Source organism: Tauraco erythrolophus, chromosome 17 (assembly GCF_009769465.1).
Source record: "Tauraco erythrolophus isolate bTauEry1 chromosome 17, bTauEry1.pri, whole genome shotgun sequence".
NCBI classification, from domain to species: domain Eukaryota; kingdom Metazoa; phylum Chordata; class Aves; order Musophagiformes; family Musophagidae; genus Tauraco; species Tauraco erythrolophus.
Window position 1 is genome coordinate 11162089 of NC_141481.1, and position 23058 is coordinate 11185146.

Here is a 23058-nt window from a genome sequence, read left to right on the forward strand (position 1 = left end):
GGATCTTCTCGCCCATGGGTGGACAACAAGTCCTGGACCGGCTCCTTCCCCCAGCAGCCACAGCACGCTGGCATGCTCACCAGGATTTTGTTTTTCCTGAATTTCAGCCTGTTTTGCTGGACATCAAGGACAGCCACCAAGCACCATCCCCTCACCCTCCCACCGCAGATCTGCAAGAACACACCCACTGGTCACCCAAAAAGAAAGAGAAAAGAAGCACCTGCAAAGTGCCTGTGATGATCTCATGGGTGTTTCTCAGAAAGAGCCATCAGGGCACAATAAATACTCTTTTCCGTGGCTCCATCGTCGTGATTAAAGACAATGCACTATTTAATTAAATCACCTAATCAGGGCCTGGGTGCAGGTTCGATCTGGCCCTGCGCTGGGGCTACTGGAGAAACTTTCTGCAAGGTCATGATGCGAAAGGCAAAGAGATGCTGAACCCACCTCTGCCGCTCGCCGTTTCTTGCGATGATTAATCGCTCCCAACGGTTAAATATTTATGCCTTATTTCCAACGTGTCTGCCTTCAGCTGCCAGGCATTGATTCTTGTCATGCTTTTCTCTGCTCAATTAACGAGCTTTTGGCTACCATGTATTTTCTCCTCTGCGAGAATATTTAGATGCTTTAATCAAGCCCCCCTCGTTCCTCTTTGATCTGATTTATGGGCAGACTAACTGGACGGCCATCTCGTCTCTCGCTGTAAGACATTTTCTGCAGCCCCTCGGTTCCCACATCGCCACCGCCGAGATGGAGAGACGGGGTTTGGCTGCCGTAAGCCCAAATTCGGTTCTTAGCACCAAAAATGCAAATAACCGCTATTTTTTCCAGAGCAAAATTTCCCGTTACCCTGAAAATTTTCAATTCTCCAGCAGAGAAATCGGGACAGACACACAGCGCTGCCTCTCCCAGCATCTGCGAGCATCTCCTGCCGAAAATTTAACATCCAGATTAGGGACAGGAAAACACGTACAACTCCAGTTATTATTTTTGGGTGCGAAAAGATTTCCATTTTCCATTCCGCTCTGGCTAGGCTGCTTTTTGCTCGCCCAGTTTACCATCCGGATTTGTACAAACCATTAACACTGTGCTGCTCTGGGTCAGACCCAGGTTTTCCAGAAATTATTTCTATCTCCTTCCAGATTAGCGATAAAAGCACTGAAACACGGAGGGCGCACTACCAGCTAGCAGTGCCCAGCAGTGATAATCTCCTCCAATAACTGCCTTTGAAATGGATCAGGTTTATTTAATACCAGCTTTCTTGCCACTGTATAATGTCAGCTCTAAATACTGGACTGGATTGACTTTTTTAATACTGGAAAGTGCAGATTTTTACAAGAATATCACCTCACATAACTCAAATGCTTCGCAAAAGTGTATTATAGCCAGAGTCACCTCTCATGTCAGATACTGAAATCATTTCAACTTGCCAGGAGTTATTTTCCATATAGCCACGTCGGATGGCAGGAATTTATTCCTGGTGCCGAAGTCTTTAATCAATTAAGGCCTGAGCCAGGTTTCTCCCTCTTCTCCCTGGGGGGATGCTATCAAGCCAATCAACCTGTAGCTACCAGGTCATCTTACTCCCTTTTGGGAAGAGCAGCAACACTATTAAAACACTTTTTTAATCTTCTGGAATTTCCCCCGGGCTCGTCCTGGCGCAGACGCAGCTCTGCACGGACGGGCGGTGAGATTTCAGCTATAACCGTCCGAGAACGGCGACCAGAAGAGTTATTTCTCCAGATCTCTATTTGAAAAATTTCCCTTTTCTTTTTTTCCCCCTTTCTTTTATTTTTTTGGACAGAAACCACTCGAGTCGCAGCCTCAGTCTAGTGGCAACGAACGACTGCAGCCTGAACGCTGCGAGCGGAGGGAGAGGCCACCCCAGCACAGCAACATGGAACAAATTATAAGTCGGACAGAAGAGGAAATGAGAACACCCTGGCCACGGCGGCTTTGACGTGTGCTCCTCGGCTCCAAATCCTACCCCTCTGCTGATCCCCACAGCCCAGGCTGCCCGGGCAGAGCCCAAACCCCTCTGTTCCGAACCAGAGCTCCCACTCCCCTCCGCTCTGGATCAAGTCTCCACTTCAGAGCCTGGCCTTTTCTTGTGTGAGATTTATCCGTCTAATCTAGGGACGGATCGGAGGCTGGTAATGTCGATGCCAGCCTCGGTGCCGTCTTTAGCCGGATCAGAGTGTGTAAACTCCTTACCACGTTATTATTAGCAGCAGGCACTCTGCGGTAGTGCCCTGGACCCCACGGCCCAGGGACTGTTCAGACAACATAGAGGCAGCCCCGGTCCCGCAAAGATGAGCTAACAGTTTGTCCTAAAGGCAGCTATAGCTCCACAAATAGATTGTAATGATTCAGGACCCGATTCCGCAAGGACAACAGGAGTCCTTTTAGCAGATTTTCTTTTCTTGCTTTTTTTTTTTTTTTCCCATTATTTTTGCAGGATCATTTGAGCCGCCAACGTGCATCAGCGCTCCGGTAATGTGCAAGTACAAATGCCAGCCCTCTGCCCGGGCAGCTCTATTCATACACACACGCAAGAAACATTTCACAAAGAGCATTTGCTTTCGACAGCAGCAGAGTCTCGGTAGGCTGCCTAATTATAAGACCTTAGCAATAATTTTTTTCCAGCGATAATTAACTGATCCTGGCGAGTGCTGAAAATAAGCACTTCCCAAGCAAGTAGCAAACTCCCCTGAGTTTTCTCTGCTAAAGTTGCAACTCAGCATGAAACCGCTTCAGCCTCACGGGGACACAGACCGTCCCAGCACCTCCCTGCCAAGGCCTGGGATGCCATGACAGTCACAAGCAGCTGAATGCAGGTGAAATAGCATGTGTGGAATAGCAGTGGGATCCCAAGGGGTGCACTGTGGGGAGAAGGATCCCAAGGGGTGTGCTATGACGAGAAGGATCCTAAGGGGTGTGCAATGGGTCAAGAATCCCAAGGGGGTGTGCAATGGGTCAAGGATCCCAAGGAGTGTGCAATGGGTCAAGAATCCCAAGGGGGTGTGCAATGGGTCAAGAATCCCAAGGGGGTGTGCAATGGGTCAAGGATCCCAAGGAGTGTGCAGTGGGACGAGGATCCCAAGGTGCCTGGCAATGGGGCAAGGATCCCAAGAAGCATGCAGTGGGACGAGGATCCCAAGGTGTCTGGCAATGGGGCAAGGATCCCAAGAAGCATGCAGTGGGATGAGGATCCCAAGGAGTGTGCAATGGGATAAAGATCCCAAGGAGCGTGCAATGGGATAAAGATCCCAAGGAGCGTGCAATGGGATAAAGATCCCAAGGGGTGTGCAATGGGATAAAGATCCCAAGGAGTGTGCAGTGGGACGAGGATCCCAAGGTGCCTGGCAATGGGGCAAGGATCCCAAGGCGCCTTGTCTCCCCAGCTCAGCCCTCCCTACCTGCCCGCTGCCCGGTGCCGTTCGGTAGCAGCAGGGCAGGTCGGGTCTCCAACGGCAACCGGACAAGCCTCAGCCCTCGCCGCCGCTTTCCTCCTGCCTCCACTTTCCAAAGCGACGAGAAACAAACGTTCCCGTCCGAGTAGGCGGGGAGGGGACCTGCTGGCCCCGTCCCGCCGAGAGGCTCCCGGGCGCAGGAGGTGTCAGCGCAGGGGTGTCCCGGGGATGTTACAGGGGGGATCTGCCCACCGCAACCCCCCCACACCCCTCCAAAAAAAAAAAAAAAAGAGGGGGTACCTCGGGCAGGGTCCATCCGCGCCATCCCCCGCGCTGCGCGCCCCCCGCCGCCGATACTCACCGTGCGGGGCTCGGCGGGGCAGCCTGAGCGCGGCCCCCGGCGGCTGCAGCGCCCGGAGCCGCCGGGGCTGCGCGGCGCGTCCGGCCGCCGGGGCGGAGCGGCGCGGAGCGGAGCAGCACCGCGGCGCCCCCCAGCGGCCGCCCGCCGGCACTGCCCGCCGCGCCGCGCAGCGCCGAGCACCGCGGGAAGAGCCGCGGGTGGAAGGGCTGCGCCGTTCCGGCCGTCCGGTATCGACGGCTCCGCCGCGGCGAGACGATGCCCGGCTTTCCCCGCCGGTGCGCGGGCGCGGTGCCCGGTTAAGAATCGCAGGGAGCGAGGCGGGCAGGGCTGCGCGGGCAGCGGCGCCTTGTCTGCGTGGGCAGCTGCTGGCTTTGGCTGAACAGGTTTGATCAAACGAGCTCCAAAGTCGACCTGGAGACTCCCGTGGCTGCGCGCAGGCTGGCGGTTGAAATCGGGGAGGGATGGATCACGGCTGCACCAGGGAGTTGTTTGAGACGAGGTGGTTGCTGATGCTCTGCCAAAAATTCTCCTTTTGGTTAAATGTGTGTTTCTCCGGACGATGCCGCATGGTTGGACTTTGGGTGACAAGGTGAGTCTGCCACCCAGACGCCCTCTGGGAATGACAGCATGAAAGCGAAGCAACGCCAGGAGGCCTCCCAGTCCAACCTGAACGCCAGCAGCAAAGAAATTATGGGCGAGGTGGAAGTTGTGGGTCAGGTTTCGGGGTGAGTTCAGCTGCCCCTGGAAGCAGGGAACCCTCCCCGGCTCTCCAGGAAAGCTGCTGAGCGTCACACCCTGCGGGGCATCCAGCCCTGGTGTGATTACAATGGAGAGCTGAGTGAGAGGGCAGCTGGTGGATGTGCAGAGCCCAGGGCAGGCAGTGCCAGCCAGCAAGCTCCTTGAATGGGGGTAAGTTCTCCTTCTCCAAGAGGAGCCAGTGCCTGTGAGAGAGGCTGGTGGGAGCCAGTGGGTGATGGGGGGGAGGTGTCCCCTCTGGAGCCCGCTCTGCCACAGGAGGCTGGTGGGAGCCAGTGGGTGATGGGGGGGAGGTGTCCCCTCTGGAGCCCGCTCTGCCACAGGTTTTCCTCCTCCCCGGACCTGGCATCCTTCCTCCCCTGCGGTGGCAGCCCTGGGACTCGACACACGTCAACCGCAGACTCAGCCGCTGCAGGAGGGGAAATGACGGGGCCAGGGCCGGCGTGCAGGGCTTTACGCTGAAACCACTCCGGTGAGATGCTGGCAAGCCCTTCCGCCGCCGGCGGCGCCGAGCACAGGGCCGCCGGTGGCAAACTCAAGTCAGACAGAAAATGGGTTTGTTTCCAGATACTGCAGGGAAACTCATTTTGATTTAACAAGCAGGCATTAGTGAGGTATCTTGAGTTTTTATTTCAATCCTACTCCACAGGAAACAATACTTGCTAGCGTTATCTTCCTTCCGCTTGTTTTTAATCTGACCCAATACTGTGTTAAATATAAAATACTGATTGAACAAGAATGGACGATGAAAAAACATGAGATGCTAAAAAGATCCCTCGAACCCTCCTCCACAGACATCTTGAATGTTACAAGTCATTTAAAATTAGTATAAAATAGGCGGACAAGCCGCTAACCTGCTCTTTGCTCCCCACCCTGCTTTGCAAGGGAAGGATTTAGGAAGGAAGAGAAGAAGGGGGACTTAATTACAGAGAATCCCACTTGGCAAATCCAGGCTCAAGGTAGGGTGGCAATGTCCCCAGCAGAGCCCGGCCACCCATTCCCATCCGGACATCTGCCCTGCCCTGGGTTTGCAGCAGGAGGCTGAGACGAAGTGGCCTCGGAAAGGTCCTTCTGGCCCCTCCCTGTGCCCCGAGAGCCCCTGGTATGGATTTAGGGCCAAAAGCCCCCAGTGGTGAAACAGCTTCTGAGATAAATCCCTTGGAATGAAGCCCGTGGACAAAACGTGGTGGTGGTCCCTGGGCATCCTCAGCCTCTGCCAGGGGATGCTTGTCCAGCGGTGGGACTGCTGTGTGCATGGTTTGTCCGCAGGGTGGTTCCCCCATGGGATTTAGTGACAGAGGGGGAGGAGACCTGGTCACGCTGAGTCGCAGTTGTCACCATGCCCCGCAGTGGCTCTGGGAATCTGGTCCCTCAAACTCAATGAAAAGTGAAACGCATTTGTAAACCACTGGTCGTCCTCCAAGTACTTCACGAGGTCCTCACATGAGCCCTGTGAGGTAGGTCAGTGTCTTCTCCCCCATTTTACAGATGGGGAAACTGAGGCACGGAGAAGGGTAATGACTTGCCAGACAGCAGCAATGGCAGCTCCCACTCTGGGACCCCATATCCCTCTATTCTAACCCCAAATGTGCCCCACCAACTGCAGATTACTCACAGCTTGTCCTTCTCCCCTCTGTCTGTGGTAGGTGATGGAGCAAGGGCCGGGACCCAGGGGCCTGGGAGAGGCAGCAGCAGAGACTGAGCTCACACCAGATCATCCACCCTCTGTCCCGAAGACCACTCGTCAATCCAAGAGGTGTCCCAGCCCAAAGGCTGCTTTGGGGTGCCCCAGGTAGAGACCCCCCAGCAGGCCCATGCCAGGTGAGGGTGCTGAGCATGGCACCCAGGACTCCTTACAGGAACCTTCTGCCTATAGAAGTGAAAACCCACCGTTTTTTTTTTCTGTCCTGGTGAGCACAGCCACCACAGCAAGAGGGGATGAGTATCGGATGCCCTCTTTGGTGGTTTGCACAGCCCTGGAGAGCCAGCGCTGGGGCACCGCAGGCTGAGGGGACCCTAAGCTCTGCGGGAGGTGGGACAGAGCCAGGAGCTCGGCTCCTTGGCACGCTGCCGAGAAACAGGAGATGCAGGACAGTGGCCGTAAATCTCCTTCGCTCGCCACGTGGGTTGCGCCAAGACTGCTGCAGCTGCGATTAATCAAGAGGCCAAAGAGAGATGGTGGGAGATCGATGCCTTCGGGGGCTCCCGGGGAAGGGGCAGAGAGGGCAGAGAGAAGTGCAGCTCTGCCAGCTGGCCCCTGGCACCGACCCCGGCACGCACCAGAGCCTGGTACACACCAGACCCCAACACGCACCAAACCTTCCCGGCTCCAGCAGCTCTGCCAGCGTGTTTGGGGAGCGGGACCAGTGTGGCTTTCCCACTCCAGCAGCATCAGGCCTGCTCCTGATGCCTGGGCAGGCACTCCATGTCCCATTATCCTGCCTTGGAGAGCACTGTGTAGCCATGGTAAGGGGTTTAAAAACCGAGCACCACTGGGACCTCCCCATCACAGCTCACCTCCAAGCATCATGTGGATGCATCCTTTCCCTGTAGCATTCCAGGAACATCAGAATTCCTCCCAAAAGTGGTTTTAAATCTGATACTCAGTGAGAGGCTCATCACCAAAACGGGTGCAGAGGAGGGAGGCAGCCCCGTGATCTCAATCCAAGGAAGTTTTTTTCCCACCCTCGAGGAGAAAGAAAATCCCCTGATGCGGATGGGCTGACCCCAGGCAGGCGGATACCAGGAGCTGGATTCCTCCTCTGCTCCCCGCAGAAGGCACACGTGTGGCAGAACCTGGGCACGGGGCCGTGCTTCGGGGCTGCCACCGGCACTGGGACCAGAGAGAAAAACAACCCCAGCGAGAAAATGTCCGTGGGGGCTCCGAGGGCACGTCTAGGTGGGACGTACCGAGTTGTGCACTTAATACTGGCTTAGAGAAAGGGTTTTCCAGACTCCAGGGAGCCCTGGAAGAGATTCAAGTTTCAATCTCATGTAAGGCTTTGTTGACTCTGGACCTTCCCATCAAGAACTTGGGAAGTGACGGTTAATGCTGACATGACTTAGGACCATTTAGGAGCCAAGCCTGGCTGGTACGGGGGTGCCAACGTGCTGCCCTGTCCAGCTGGGGCAGCCACCCATCCAGGTGTCCCAGAGGAGAGCGGATGGGTCTCTCCCCTCATCCCAACGCCTCCAGTCCCCTGGGTGGCCCACGCTAAGAGCTCTAGTAGCCAAACTCAGGGTGTTACTAGCCAGCAGGGTGCGAGGCCAAGGTCCCCACTCCCATGAGATGTTTGGGGTCAGGTGGGCGAGTGAGTGGCCAAGGGGTCACTCCCCTATCGCCTGCAGCCCGTCGGCTGGTCACTGTGTTCTGAAACCTTTGCCTAAAAAAATAAACAGTTCCCGAGGTTAAAAAAGAAAAATCTGTTTAAAATCAACCTCCAGGCTCTTCTGTCCCTGCGGAAAGGGCACCGGCGGCTGCTGCCCACGGGGCAAGCGGGCGGTTTGGGATGAGCCCGCGGCGCAGGCTGCCTCCCCACTCCCCACCATGTCCCCGTGTGCCAGTTGGTGCAAACCATGTCTTTAAGGCATCTACCGGGACGTTTTAGCCTCCAGCGCGCCGGGCTGGTAGAGGTACCTCCAAATGGCGTAGTAGTGGATGCCAGCTCCGATGGCCACAAAGAGGTGCCAGATGGCATGGGCGAAGGGGATGCGGCCATCGCTTTTGAAGAAGACCATGCCCAGGCAGTAGAAGAGTCCGCCAGCCACCAGCTCCGGGAGGCCGTCCCTGTTGGGCTGGGGACAAGCAGGGAGGCAGGGCTCAGCAGTGGCTGTGCCATGCCTGCCCTTTCCCCACTGCTCCATTGAGACCAGAAGCGCGGCCCCAGCTGTGGGTGCGGGCAGGACCCTCCCTCTGCCTTCTGCTACACCCTCCCCTCCAGCAAGGCAGCGGGGACCCAGCAGCCCAGCTTTGCTGGGAGGATTTCAACACAATGGAGCTTGGGCAGGACGTTGGCTGGAGATGCATGTGGCATCTGCTGGGAACCCAAAGCACTTGCAAAATGAAACTGGGCCACATTGTATTTGGGGTTGGCTTTATCCATCATGCAGCCTGGACTGCGCCAACCCACCAGGGACAAACCAATCCCACTGGGATTTGTCCCTCACGCTGAGCTCGTGCACTTCCCAGCAGTGGCTTACCATGGAGAGAATGACCAAGGCAGGGAAGAAGCCCATGATAACGTAGCACACTAGCTCCACCAGCTTGTACCTGTGACCAACAGAGAAGCTGCTTGGAGGCAGGTGCAGAAGGAGTGTCGAGTTTTACGCTTGTAATGTCCACTGCCGTGCTACAGGAAAAGGGATGGAGGTGCCATCACGGCAGGTCCTGTGTCCTCATGTGTGAGTCACACCACCGCGGCGGGGCTGGCACCCTGCTCCGGGGGTGATGGACGCCCACCCTGGCTTGGGAGCTGCCAGCTTAGGGCCAGGCGCCTGGGGCTTCGGGGAGACATCTGGGGCCTCTTGCTTTCTATTTGGTGCCACCATGTGGAAGAAGCAACTCATGGCAGCACGTCCCTGCTCCCATATCCGTGCTCTCATATCCCTGCTCCAGCATCCCTCCTCCCGCATCCCTCCTCCCTCATCCCTCCTCCTGCATCGCTGCCACCAAACCTCCTAAAACCAGGGTGTGGACGGGGAAGGACGTGGTCCAAGGAAGCTTTCCACTGCCAGATGACCAGGAGGCTGCCCAGGGATGCTCTACCTGTCTATCTGTCTGAGATAGAGACACTCACCGCTCATGGAAGAAGAAAACGTAGACGGTCCCGATAGATGCCATGATCCAGATGATCCAGCGCATGTGGGAGGCCCAAGGACCCAACTCCCGCAGGTTCAGCCTGCAAGACCCAGGTCTGCAGTGAGGGAGGTCCAGGGCAGCACCCTGGTCCAGGCTGTGGGCAGCGAGGGGGAAATGCTGCCCTCACCCCCATGACTGTCCCACCAAAGGGTCTTTCCAACTTGTAACTTCAACTCAAAGGGGTTGAAATCTATAGGATAGGAAGGGTTTGTGGAAAGGGGTAGGTACAGCCTCGAGCAGAGCCAAGCCAGAGGGAAACTGTATTTGTTGTACCAGGCTGATTTTCTCTCCTCCAGTGGGGCCAAGCAATGGCCCCCACCCACCAGCAACTCACCAGGGAGCGTATGACGCTGCGATGAAGAAGTAGATCACCATCCTGTCAAACATGTGCAAGCAGTGCTCCACGGTCCTGTGAGATGGACAGACAGACAAGTCACTGCCTGCAGCACCAGGGCCTCTGGACCCTCTCTCCCTTCCTTAGACCTGAACAATCAGGGCTGGTACCTGAGATGCCTCTTCTTCCAGGAGATGGTGTGGAAGATGGTGGAGACAATGAAGAGGCTGGACAAGCCAAAGCCATAGATCCAGGCTGAGATCGTTTCCCACTGGTCATCGGAGAGGATGTAGAGGATGGAGCTGCCGAGGATGCTGGGCAGGATCCAGAACTGGAAAGGAGAAACAAACCTGTTTTCGACTCCCTGTGTTTCCATTGAGCAGCTGCAACAGTCTCTGCTTTTGCTTTTAGGTGTTTCTTTTGCTCCTGGTCAAAGCTACCACCCATAACAGCAGGCTGGCCATCCACACTGGCCAGGCAAGGTCTCTCCTTGCATGGTGCAGCTCCAAAATAGCTTCTCCAGGTGGAGGTAGGGAGGAGGAGGAAGAGGAGGATGGCTACCTCTGAGTCATCTCCCAGGGCTCAGAGCGGGAGCTGCCAGTTCCCAAGGGAAACCCTGATGTGGGGAGCACTTGCTCCCACTGCGGCGTCACCCTGGGACAGGGACAGGGACTCACTGCGTGGGTGGCACAGTTCGCCGCATGCTCGTACTCCGTCGGCTGGTACCTGCAGTTGGACGGGACGCGGTGATTCATGAACCTGCAGTGAGAAGCAGGGAGAGAAGCACACTCAGGGGATGGGATCTGAGGGAAAACCCTTTTGGAAGGGTCTGCACAGGGACACCACCAGCCCCCCAGCCTGGAGCTCCACCTCTGCTCAGCTTTGCTCCAGCTGCCCTGCAGAAGTGACCTCGGCGCTGGGCAGGGCTTGTCCATCTGGCTGGCCTGAAAAGCCAGGATCCCAGGTCTTGCTCAGCTACAGCTCAGGGTGAAGCATTTCCCAGTAGCTGCTGTTGCTTGGAGAGCAGAAGGCAGGAGCCAGCCCTGCCTGCTGCTGTGGGCAGGAGAGGGCACACAACGGCAGCAGTGGGAAAAGTCCCAGCAGCGAAGAGGGCACACGGCATAGTGGGGGGATCTACTGCAGGTCCCCAACCCATCCGACGGTGACACCCTCATGTCACAGCCGCATGCCTGGCTTTGACGAGGGTATCCCCGCAATGCCTTTGGATTCTGGGTACCACCTGCATCTACCTCCTCCCGGCGGGGCCGCACATCGCAGCACAGATTGCTGCAGGGGGAAACCCCACCGTGCTCCCTTGGAAACTTGTGTCTTCATCTCGCTTTCTCTGAGCCTGAGGTATCCGCTTGCTCTTGGCGTGCGGAGAAACGTATCGATTTCCCCTGTTGGATCAACACACGGAGATAAAAAATAGTGTCGGGCTTGGCCAGTCCCTCGCTAGGTACATAAATTAAACGTGCACCCGTGATAACAGGTCAGAGCGAAGCGCTGCCCTGCTCAGTGTCCTCTTCTGGCAGGGGCCAGCAGCGGAGGCTTAGTGAAAGGGAATGAGAAATAAGCAAATAGAGGGTGATCCTTCCCTGGTAATCAGGGTTTAAAGACTTTTTTTTGCTGTGGCTCAGGTCAGGATGGCCAAGCTGAGCGGGTGCCAGCAGGGCTGCCCTGCAGAACCTGGGCTAATTGCTTTCTGACCCCCTTTGCTCTCAGCTCCAGTACCATCTGCAGCGCGTTTCATAGCTGAGCTGCACCCGGCAAGGGGGCTCAGGGGCTGGCAGGACCTTGCTGCCAGGCACAGGGTGACCCTCCCGGTCCAGGGCACAGGGAAAGGCAATAAAATTCCCTTCTCCCCATCCTCGAGCCACCCATACCCATGAGGGTTCCTCTGCCATCTCCTGCCTGCTCAGTCCCACTGCGGGGGCTGCTCACTGCTGTTTGTTAAAAGTCAGCCAGGATGGATTAAATTGCTCAAATAACAGGATTTTGGGAGGGGGGTGCATCCACAGTGGCCCTGGTGTGCGAGGTGCTTCCCGGCAGGCAGCAGTGACAGCCCGCACGGGGACTGTGTCCCCAGCCCCTGCCCTGCCTGCTGCCGGACCCTGGCACTGCGGGAAGAAGCATGGTCATTGTCATCAAAAAATGTCTTGGATTAAGAGGGGGAAACAGATGGAATTAAGGTACCACCACTCTGCAAATCGAGGGCCCACGCTCGGTAAATCAGGGCTTAGTAAGGCTGCCATGGCTGGGAAGCAGCCGGGCATCCCTGGAGACGTGGCTGTGCCCAGCGTGATGTCGATTCCATCCCAGAGGACACCAGGGACGCCCTCTCCATCCCGCCGCTCCAGCCACGAGGGTTGGCTGGGCTCCCTGCGCTGCAGCCATGTTCCCCTGGCAGGAGGACATTACTGTGCGCAGTGCCAGACTGTCCCCAGCTCCCCTTCGCTTTCTGCTTCCCTTTCTTTTCCCTTTTAATAATAATAAGAAGCAGGGGGGAGGGGGGAAGCCCAGACATCCCGCGTGACATCACAGTTGTTGAGGAAACACGTAAAAGGCCTTTTCCTTGAATGTATTTGTTTAACAAAGCCCCATGCTGTCTCCCCTCCACTCCAGTGGTTGTGGTTCAGAGCAGGAGTGGGCAGCAGCGGCAGGGCCGGTTCCCACAGCACCCACCCGGGGCCAAGGGGCACCTGGACCCTTTGGGAAGGGATCCCAGGGGTGCAAATATCCTCCCTAGCTCTGGTACAAGGATGGAGAGGCCAGGAAGGGCCACTCCTGCCGTCCCTGCAGGATGAGGTCAAACAGCATGTGTGGCCCTGAAGCCCATGACCATGCTGGTGCAGCTCACTGCAAACGCCTGCTTTTCCCAGAGGGAGAAAATAAGCCTTGAAGAGGATCCTTTTTCTTGACCTGGGAAGAGATTGCTCTTGTTTTCCTGCCCTGCTCTCTAATAAGCATCATCCTGTGAAGGACGGGAAACAGAGCGTCACGGATGTGGGACCTGGCTGCAAAGTGCTGGTCCAGCCTGGGTACAGCCGGGCCATCCCGGAGCAGCCAGCATTGCATCTTGGGGCTCGTTGGGCACATTTTCATTGTCCTCTGTGCTCAGCAGCAGAGCTATGCAAACAGGCATGGGAGCAGCTGGTGTTTGCACATCTCCCGGCAGGGCAGGATGAGTCCCTGGCTGCCCTGCAGCACCCTGCTCCCAGGGGTGCAAAGGCCATTTCCTCACCTTCTCTTCTTTTCCGGGACTTTATGTATCTCCCAGATCACCCTGGGATGCTGAGCATCCATCCAGCTCATGTCATCCTTGTTCATGCTGGCACAGGAGCAGGGCAGGGCACGGGGAGCCCTGCATCATACCCAGGAGCTCCAGCATGGACAGATGGACGGACACACTTGGAAAGGGCACCTGTGACTCTTGTCAGAGCTGATGAAAGCCCAGAGCAGCCGAGAGCCCCGGGAACGCTGCTGGGTGTTCCCAGCCCCAGCTCTGAGTGACTGGGATCGGGAGAAGGGGAATTGCTGGCAGCCAGGCAGAGCTTCAGGGTTTTTCAAAGCAAGAAAATAACAGTAATAAGAGAAACATCTCTCCAAACTTACATCTGATCCCTGCAGCAAGTCTCCTCCCCAGCTGGCTGAATCCACAATCATCGCCAGCTCCGTGTCATTGTGCCCGTAGGCTTGGGGACACCCTGGCACTATCCCTGGGCTGGGAGGAGACGAGAGCTCTTGTCCCCTACAGCCTCCAGCCTACGCTGCCACGCGCCTGGGGACCCTGCAAACGGGACACGGAGGGTCCGGGAAGCTGTGGGTGGGTGCTTCCACACCGGCTGGGTGCTTCAGTGCATTTTAGCAGGTGCTTTAGGATTCCAAAATCCAAAAGACACTGAGAAGTTTAAAACCTCCCACACGGGAGGAACACGAACACGTTCATTTTCAGGGATGGGGCATGGGAAGCAGAGACCCGAGGGGCTCCCGGGCACCTTTTTCTCCTGGTGCTGTTTCTGGCAGACGCTATACGGGCTGGCTATATGACGATGAGGAGCCTGGCGGGGGTCCGAGCAGGGGTTATTCACTGCAGCCCCAGGGTTTTTGCCTGCCCTGCTTGTGCCTGCTTCCCCCTGGCCCCTTTCCCAGGGACAGAGACTGAAAAGGGCCCGTGCAGCAGGCTCCGGCCAGGGAAACAAAGAGCCCCTTGTCCCAGGCAGCCGGGGCAAAGTGCAGTGCCGGCTTCCCAGGCTTGTTCTTTTCTCCTTCACTTTCTCCCACTCTGTTTTTTGTTGGCTTTGGGGTGGGGTGTTTTGGGGTTTTTTTGAGTTTTTTAAAGACTTTTATCCAAGAACAAAGTTCTGGCCTCAAAAATCATGCAGATCTGCCTGGCTCTTGCTTTGCTGGGGTGAGGGAGAAGGTGGTAAAAAGAAGATTAAATTAAATTATTCCTCAGGGTGGCTCACGTGTGAGAATTTGAGTATCTGAGCTCTTCTGGGGGCTCCAAGACAACCTGCATCAGCCACTCCATGGGCACCACACACTCACACTGGCAGAGCCATGGGACACTTTGCAGGAAAACTGTCCCCTACGGACATGGAGGTGAAGGAACAGCCCTAACGAAGACCCAGGCCAGGCTGCAGTTTGGAAGAGAGGGGGTTTAGCCCTCCTTCGACACTGACTCTCTGGCTAGCCTGTGTCACATCACTTCATCTCCCCCTTGGCCTCCTTTCCCCCTCTCCAAGTGAGGATAATAATTTTGAGCCATAGCCATGGCCGTGATGCTTGAAAAGCCACCACATCCCCTTCACAACCGGTGATGCACTAAATGCCAGAGCCATGTGTTGCACCACGGACTGGGGGGATGAAGGAGCAGCCAGCGTGTCCCAAGTTGTTGCCAGGTGATGTGAATCTTCCCAGACCAGCTAATCTCTACAGGTTTCACCTGGGAATGGCTTATAAAAGGACTAGGATTGCTCAGGCTCTGGTCTAATATCTTGGGAGGTGGGATGCTGGTTTGTTGTGTGTTCACCCTCCTGCCTGGGAAGCTGGGATGTTTCCAGGCTGTTTCCTACTGGGCAGCTCCTGGAGATTTGACTGTGAATTGAGTGGATTTCTCCTTCTCTTTGTTACTGGTGTCAAAACTGGTTCTTAAGTAATGGAGGAGCTGTTGAAGGATTGTGTCCTGATGATGGCGTCTTGTCAGAGAGGAAGGCCGGAGAAAGCCTTTGCTTTATGCTGACCAGGAGTGGTGGTAAGTCCTGCTGAGACCCTTTGGGTTGTCCCTTGGTAGAGCAACTGTTGTGATGCCTGAAGTGACAATGATGGAGCAGATGTGTCTCTGCAGGGCAGTCTGGCTCCAGATTCCTCTTCAGTGCATGGTCTGGATTTGCCCTAATGAGCCCAGAGGCTGCACACCCAGTGCAGATGCTAGGGCTTGGTCCTCAGGCTTGTGCTCACATGTGAGCTGCAGCAGCATCCCTGTAAGCTGGTGCTTGGCATGTGCTCTGCTTCTGACCTGTAATCTGGTAATGCTCCAGATGTGGACCCTGGTAAGAGGCTTCATCCCCTTGAGCTCCTCTGTGGTTTGTAATTAGCTCAGTCACAGGGAGCTGTGTGTGGTGGTGTGGTGCAGGGTTCCTGGTGGTGCTCACGCACAGGGCATGGCTCCAGGATGCAGGAGATAAGAGCAGGGCAGCAGGGATGTGGTCAGGGCTCCCCTCAAGTCCAGGACATTGATTCTGCAACTTGGTGATGTGGGAAAGGCTCAGCTCCCATCTTCCCTGTGGTTGCAGCCCTCAGTGCAGAGCCCCCAAACTCTGCAGTACCACAAAGCTTCTTTACCCAGCCCAGAAGCACTCAAGAAATCCTGCTTTTCCCTCCTACCCATTGACACTGGGAGCATTTACCACTGGGAAGCAGAAATGCAAAGGCTCAGGCTGACGCTGCCCAGTGTTGCCATCTGCACAGCCACCCACGCGGGCACACGCACGGCTGCGTGGCACCCTGTTGGGAGCTGAAACCTCTGTTTTCATGCCTGCTCCTTGCTGCTTGCGTACTCCTATGTGAACATATGGCATTCCTCATTTGGGAAAACTGAGCTGTGCACGCTGTAAGCTTGTGGGTTGGTTCCCTGGGCTGGGGGAGAAGGGACAGCCAGGACAAGACTGCTCTGTGGGCTTCTGCTTTGCCTCCAGCCCATCCCACATGAGAGGCAGCAAGATGGCATAGCATTTTCTTTTGTAGTGCTTCTTGGCATTGTGCAAAGAGCTGGCAGCTTGGGCAGGGAGTGATTGAGGCAGCAGACTGAAAGGCTTTTCATCTAAACCAGCACCTCTCAACCTTTCTTATGGGTAAATTAGCAGATCACCAGATTTCTGGAGCAACCTGCCCAGATGCTCCTGGTGCAAGCCTTGCTTCCACAAAGCAAGTCAAAACGGGCTGTAGATTGAACGCTCATTTATCACCTCTGCTTATCCTCATCCCAGTTTTGCTTGTTCCCTGCACTCTGATGTGTGGAAACACCCTGGGCTGGCTGTAGACCATCCCCTGGCACTACATAGCCTGCGTGCTATGAGAAATGCTGGACAAGTCTGCTTTCTGACTTAGAGATGCTCCTGGACAGGGACCACATGCTCAGCTGTGTCCATGCTGTGCCTGGCCCTGAGATGTCCCCATGAAGGGACAGGGAAGATCCACCCCTCCAGCACAACCTGCTGCCAGAGCAGTAGGTATGCGAGGAGCCAAAGCCGGCAGGTGGGAATATGCTGCTATTTCCCTGAACACACCAAGGGTGTATCAGATTCCTGTTCTGTGCTCCTCACCCTAGCACAGACAACCACGGGAGGCTCCAAGCCAGCTGGGTGCAGGCACAGACCATTTCTGCACCAGTGAGAGCCCATACATGTATCTACCAGGGCTTGGTGGGTGGAAACTCAGCAGGTAATTCCCATCAGGGTCATACCTGTTCACATTCCCAGACTCTGTGCAGGGATATTTGTTCTTCTCTCCAGCAGGCTTTCTGCTCTTTATGTAATGGTATCTCCAACTCTTCCAAGGCAATTCTTGACCCTGCAACTACAGCAGAGCTGTTTGTTTATTCACAACAGATGGGATCGGTGAGTGTTTCCCAAATTACTTTCTGAGCTGGGACTTCTTGTTTCATTTGGTGCTTATGAGACCTCCAACAACAGCTGATTAGTCACAAAATGACTCTGATGTCCCGGGTGTTTCACAAATGTTAGGAGGACTGTTTCCAGGACCGAAAATTCTCTATTATTCACCATTTGCTTGTTTGGGAAGTCATTGTTCATGTTCCTTGCTGCCTTGCCCTGAGCACAGAAGTTAGTGGGACAAATCTTGAGCTGGCTTTGCTGGGTTAAACTCTGCAATGGCTCAAGGTGGGCAGGAGTGAGCACAACCACCAGCCCCTCTGCTTGCTGGCAGAGGCTTTGGGCAGTTTGGGGGCTGGAGCCTTCCCAGCCTCTAACCTTGGCTGCTGCTGCAACTCTGAAATTACAGGGGCAAGTTGTGGTTTCTCAGGTCTGTAAGGTCTCCCCATGGCATCCCCCAAGAGACGGAGCCTGGCTCTCATCAGGGATTCCTGGATGCTGCTCAAGTACAAACAATACCTGTAAATTATTCAGCAAATGCCTCTGGACAACAACGGCACAGAAGGAGAATTGTGCAGATATTAGGATTTCCATTAGTATTTGCAACAGAGAACAGGGCTGTGTCTAATGCTATGGTACCAGCCAGTGCTGCTGAGCACGGCAGAGGAGGTAACTCCTTGCCCTTGACCTGTGGATCTCTCTGCACAAAATTCTTTCCTCAGCAGCAGCCAGCCTGGACTATAAACTTGAACAGGATCACAGACTTGGATCCAAACTCTCCCGAAGGTCAGCACTGCTCAGCATAATTAATTGGCATCTGAAGCAAGCACCGGGCATATGATGCTGTGGTACCATGTTATCACGAGAAGTTGCAGTGTATCACACGGAGCCCATTGGGCTCTAGATTACCAGCACTACCTGAAAACATTGAGGTTCCATTTCACCTGGAGAACCCCAAAGGGAGACCTGAGCTCTGTGTGTTTGGCTGTGTCTCCTCTGCCTTGCTCAGCTGCTGCTCTGAGCAACCACCCCCTCGCAGCATCCCTCTGGGTACTTAACCCATCTCCCTTTGCAGCTGCAGCCAAGCTCCCTGCAAGAGCAATGAACTGAAATAACAGTTGTGCTCTTTTCCCTTCCTTTCCGTAGGAGTTGTAGCCAGTTTGCATTGCTTTGTCTCACTGCGGAGCTGGGGGTGTGGGAAGGGAGGAGGAGAGGGAGGCGAGCCTGGGAGCAGTCCTGGCAGAGCCCCGTTTCTCCCATTCACTGACCTGCTGCGCTGGGCAGTGGCTTGAATTTCCCATGCCTGGTGTTGGCTGCTGCCTCATGAAGCTGGCCACAGTGAGCTGTGCCAGAGAATCACATCAGGCTGACATCCAACACCCGCTGAAGGAGGGAAAAGACTATCAGGCATCTGTTTTCCAGGCAGCCAAGAGACTGTCATTTCCCTAAACGCACAAGGCATGGAGCTTGGCTTGCCCACTGCTGCACATCTCCAGTGTGGTGATTCCCACCGCCAGGTCCATCAACTCTCCCAAAGGAGGGAAAGGGACAGTTTGAGGGAATATCCCAAAGTAAATGATGCTCTGAGTACTTGTTGCCTTCCAAATACCTGGCTCCAATGATACCTGAGCCCTGTGCATCTAAACCTACAAGAGATGAATCCTACCAGTGCTATCTTAAGAGGGTATCTGAGTCAACCTGGTCCCACAGAGCAACCAATATGGAATCAGTCAGTGACATCAGGTGATCCTGATTTCCCCAGGTATTTTGGGGACCTCCCCATCTCTTGGAGCAGTGCCTTATGCAGCAAGGGGATCTGCTCAGCAGATCGGGGGGCAGCCTGGCAGGTCTCACTGGGGATGGTGGCATGGGGCTGGTGCTTGCACAGTGAGAAGCCCCTGCCTTTTGAGTGGCTCTGAGCCACAATGTCAATGTTGAAAGCATTTTCCCTTCTCACCACTTCATCCCACGCGGGCTGAGGGGGAAGCAAAGCTCTTGGAAAGCGTCTCGGCATGTGTGGGAGCAAGCAAGGGCTGCTCGCGCTTTTATCGCAAAGCAAATGGGCACCAGATCTTCCCAATGCAGTAGCTCTGCTCAGGCCATCAGCCTGGCATTGCTTTTCTCGTGTTTGGGATCTCAGCAACCCAATGTTTTCTATGTTTTCTCTTCTATTCCTGCTGGTTCTCCTCTCCCTCTCTTGCCCAAAGATGCTGGAGGAGGAGTGGGCGAATGTCTCTATGCTCAGTAATTATAGTTACAGGGAGCAACAAGGAAGGTCTTCCCAGCTGCTGTTCCCCAAACTTGGAGAATTTGCTTTTGAGCAGGTGTAGAGTTCAGATCTCCATCCCCTCATGCCAGTAAGGAGATGGCAGTGTCTACCTTGTGGACACCAGGCAGGTGAGTACAGGGTTGGACCATGTACCTACAGAGGCTCCTGCTCTCCCCAACCTCATGCTTGTCCTGGGCTGCAAAATTAATGTCGATTTTCCTGGCTGTTCCTCTTTGTTACTCTGCACAGGGCAAGAGAAGCAAACGGAATAAGATTTAGAGCCTCTTACATGATCAAATTGTGAACTGCTATCAGTTAATTAGGATGATTCAGTGCCCTGCGCAGTCTGCAGCTCCCAGCAAAACCCTCTTCACCGGCTGCTCCAGAGCTGCTGAAGCTGGCCAGATACAACAGCTCCCGGCTTAATCATGTTTCCTTTCAATTATGGCTCTGGATGTTCAAAGTCCAGGAAGCATTTTGTGTCCTGGTGGGGAGACTGGGGCTGAGCCACAGCCTCACGGCAGCTATGTGGACAGGAGGCACTGGACCATGGCTGAGTAAAAAGTGGGACAAAGCAGGGTCAAAGCCAGCAGTGAGGTGGAGGGAGGGATCAGTTACCGGCTTGGTGTAACCTGGCTGATGAGTTTGTGATGAAGATACAGCTTGCACTGATCTGTTGCTCTGGGGGGAGGAAACCAGCACTGTTTCTGTGAGCTGGGAGAAAGGGAGGAGGAGAAGAAAGGGTGGAAGGAGAGTGGGGGAATAACTATCTGGTGGTTGGATAAAGCAGGAGGAATCATCTGCTGGCACCCTGTCAGTGCGTGCTGCTCCCAACATCGTGGCTGAATTTGGCCTGTTGGGCAGCTGATGACTATCACCTGCCATGGTGCAGGCTGCAGGTGACAGGGAATGCCTTGCAGCGACCGTGCTTGGTAACTCCCATTCCCCATGCTGGCAGACGATGGAAGAGTCTCCTGGACCCCGCGGCAGAGCAGAAACCACCAAGAGCCTCATTTATAACCACAACCTGCTCGAACAGCGTTGCCATGCATCCCTATTCCCACCACAGCAACAGCCCCCTCTGCTTGCTTTCTTCCCCTCCATCCCAGCTATGATGCTCCATCTCCAAAGCCCAGCTGGGAGGGATCTGGGGAGACACCCTGGTGCACCTCCAGCCCTGAGTTTTCTCCTGGCAGTTGACAAAACGCTCCTGCATTGATTGCTACCTTTCATCTCTTTGTTCAAAGCCCAGTGCCTTCACTGCAGCTTTCACACAACAGGTCTTTCATCATCACACTGTGTTTTATTTATTCCTTTTGGCAGGTGTATCGATGGCCAAGTTCCTCCTTTCTTGGTCCTCACTCAAAATTAGATAAAACAACATTAAAAATGAAGCCTTTCCAGGCTTTTCCACCACAAAAACTTTCTGCTATTTTTTTTTTCCCCCAAGGAAGGCCACAAGCAAGAATTTATCATTCTCTGAAAAGATGTCACAAGATGCTTCTAATGTCTTGAAGGCCACGTGTCACCATGAGCCCTGTGGCTCCTGCTCACACCAGTCCCCATTGCAGAGCCTGGTCCCTGTTACTTGCAGCCCAAGGAAGCTGACAGAGCATCCCCAGCACAAAAGAAGCAGCTTTTAGGGTCTTTTTTGGGATATGCCACAGCAGAGTGTTTCTGCAGAGAGGAGAGCTGGTGAGTGTGGAGCATGGGAGGGGGGACAAGGATTAGCCAACTGTTATTTTTAAAGCACTAGGCTAAGAGGATCTCTGCAGCGATGTAGGAAGCTCTGGGTTAGCATCACGTGCTGGCAACTGCCTTGGCATGTCTTGGAGTGAAGGCCAAGGGAGCACCAGTCTCCTCCTGCTCCCCATCCAGCTCTGGCACCCAGCGAGAGGTGGAGAGCGCCCTGTGGAACTGATGCTTCCTGAGCCCTGCAGCCCCTGCCCTGCATGTGGGCTTATTCCTGAAACATCTCATCCCCATTTAACAAGTTGTCTCCAGAAAGGACCATGACAAAGTTTAAGCATGCTGATTTGGGGTGAATCAAGCAACAGGTTGGCAAATGGGTTCTGCTGGGGGCACTGAGGTGAGGGGGCAGCCCCTGCTCTGCTGCTCAGCTCCCAAAGAGCCTCCGTACCACTGCTTTGGGGCAAAGGCATGGTTTTCCCCCTGCTCTGGTCAGACAGAGCTTTGCTTGGCTCCATCTCCCCCTTGTCCTGTCCTCTGCATGTCAGTTGCGGAAAAAAAGTTTTTAATTCTCTGCACAAGGAGTTTTGGGCCAGATGCACCATACAGACCTGCTGGGTACCTCCTGCAGCTCCTCCAGGTAAAGGTTATTAGGAGGCAGCTACAAGCTAAGGGGGTCTAAAGCAGTCTAAGCAGATGCCCATGTGTTTCCAGCACCTTTTGGAGGTGCAAGCGTGGATTTTCCCCATGGGACACCTGGAAGGAGAGGAGCTGGTGGCTTGGAGGGGTGGGAGGTTGCCTGCCCTTACTCAGCCCAGGCAAACATCCTTCAAGGATGCTCCTGCCTGGAGCAGGCAAGAAACACCATAATCTTTCTTTCCAGCCAAGTTTCTCTCTGGTGTCTGCCTTTAACAGGACCGTTGGGCATCTGGCAGTAGCAGCAGCAGAGCTGAGTGCCCCCAGGAACTGCACCAGCCTGTGGGACCCCCACAGCCGTGAAAGTGTCCCCACCACAGTCACAGGGAGCTGGGAGCAAAGCTTGTCCTCGATGCAAAGCTAGGCACCCCCAGCACCCCCCTGAGCCCTGTCTGGCCGTGCATTGCCCAGCGCCGTGCGATCTGGCTCATCCTCAGCCAGTCCGTGTGCTGGAGGGCTGCGGGTGGCCACTGTCCCCATGTCACCCACCAGCTCCCTGCTAAAGGCCACATCTGATCCCGCAGCAGCGCCTGTGACCAAGTGCCCTCTGACCTGTGCTCAGCAGTCCTCAGGTTTCCCCCTACGCAGGTGACACCACGAGGTTTCCTAACACACCTGAGCTGTTTTAAGTTCAAACTGTTTTAAGTCCCTGCTGCTGCTGGAAAACCTCCCTGAGTATTTCATGGAGTGGGGAAAGAATCCACCACCGGTGCATCCCATGGGAGCCCTGCAGAGCCCCTGGCTCCAAGCCGTGGGAGTCCCCCCGGGGGGAGCTTCGCCTGGGCACAGCAGGACCCTGGGCAATGCTGGTCCCTCCGTGGAGGGTTCGCAGGTGGTGGTGGGGGTCTGTCCTCGGGGGGAGCCGGTCTCCCAGTAGTGGGAGGACAACCGTGAAGTTAGACGCAGCGAGGGCTCCCGAGGATGCTCAGAATCCCTTAGGGATGCAGAAAAGCAGGTAGTCGTCTCCTAAAAGCCCAGCTCGCACCTGCCCTGGGCTTTGGGGCACTCAGCAGCTTTTGAAGGTCCCTTTGGGCTCCGTCCCCGCCGGAGGGGACGGAGGCTGGGGCTGTCCTGGGGCTCCGCAAACCCCCGGGGGTCGGGGACCGCCGCAGCGACGGCTTTACCTGGCGTAGCGCGTCTTCTGGAAATCCAGGACCCGGGACACGAACATCGCGGCGGTGCCATGGGGGGCCCAGGGGGCGGCGGCTGCTCAGCCCCGGGGCGAGGGGGGAAAAGTGCCGCGCGGGGAAACCGCACCAACTCCGCGGGCTCCGGCGGGGCGGGGAGGAGAAGGGGCGGCCGGTTCAGCCCAGCCCGGCCCCGGCCCCCTCCCACCCTCCTCGGCTGCTCGGGAGAGCGACACGGGGAAAACAAAGGCGACCTCCGGGAGGGGGGAGAGACAGCCCCGCTGCCTCTCTCGGATATGCAAAGAGGAGGAGGAGAAGGAGGAGGAAGAAAAAAGGGAAGGGAGGGGGTCGGTGGGTGGGGGGATCCCGTCCAACTCCGCCCGGCCACAGCAACCTGCCCGATCTCCCTTAGTCGCCCCGGCAGCTTTAAGCACGGCTAA

The 23058-nt window shown here is 55.6% G+C and overlaps 1 protein-coding gene across 1 annotated transcript; it reads right to left on the reverse strand.

The window, feature by feature from the left end:
• Positions 1-8121: 8121 nt before the first annotated feature.
• Positions 8122-22662, reverse strand: MMD2 (monocyte to macrophage differentiation associated 2). Its single transcript, XM_086622490.1, has 7 exons — positions 22616-22662; positions 10400-10481; positions 9893-10053; positions 9723-9797; positions 9327-9428; positions 8731-8800; positions 8122-8325 (listed from the first exon to the last, which is right to left on the reverse strand). Exons 1-7 carry the CDS (start codon positions 22660-22662, stop codon positions 8122-8124), a joined length of 741 nt encoding a protein of 246 aa, XP_086478616.1.
• Positions 22663-23058: the final 396 nt, after the last annotated feature.

What these genes read in the sequence shown, in the direction of transcription:
- MMD2 (XM_086622490.1), bottom strand. Translation starts at nt 22,662, where the DNA reads ATGTTCGTGTCCCGGGTCCTGGATTTCCAGAAGACGCGCTACGCCAG. An exon ending in CGAACTGTGCCACCCACGCA is followed by an intron (nt 10,054 to 10,399) that starts GTGAGTCCCTGT and finishes TCTCCTTTCCAG; the next exon opens with TTCTGGATCCTGCCCAGCAT. An exon ending in CCTTGGTCATTCTCTCCATG is followed by an intron (nt 8,326 to 8,730) that starts GTAAGCCACTGC and finishes GCTTGTCCCCAG; the next exon opens with CCCAACAGGGACGGCCTCCC.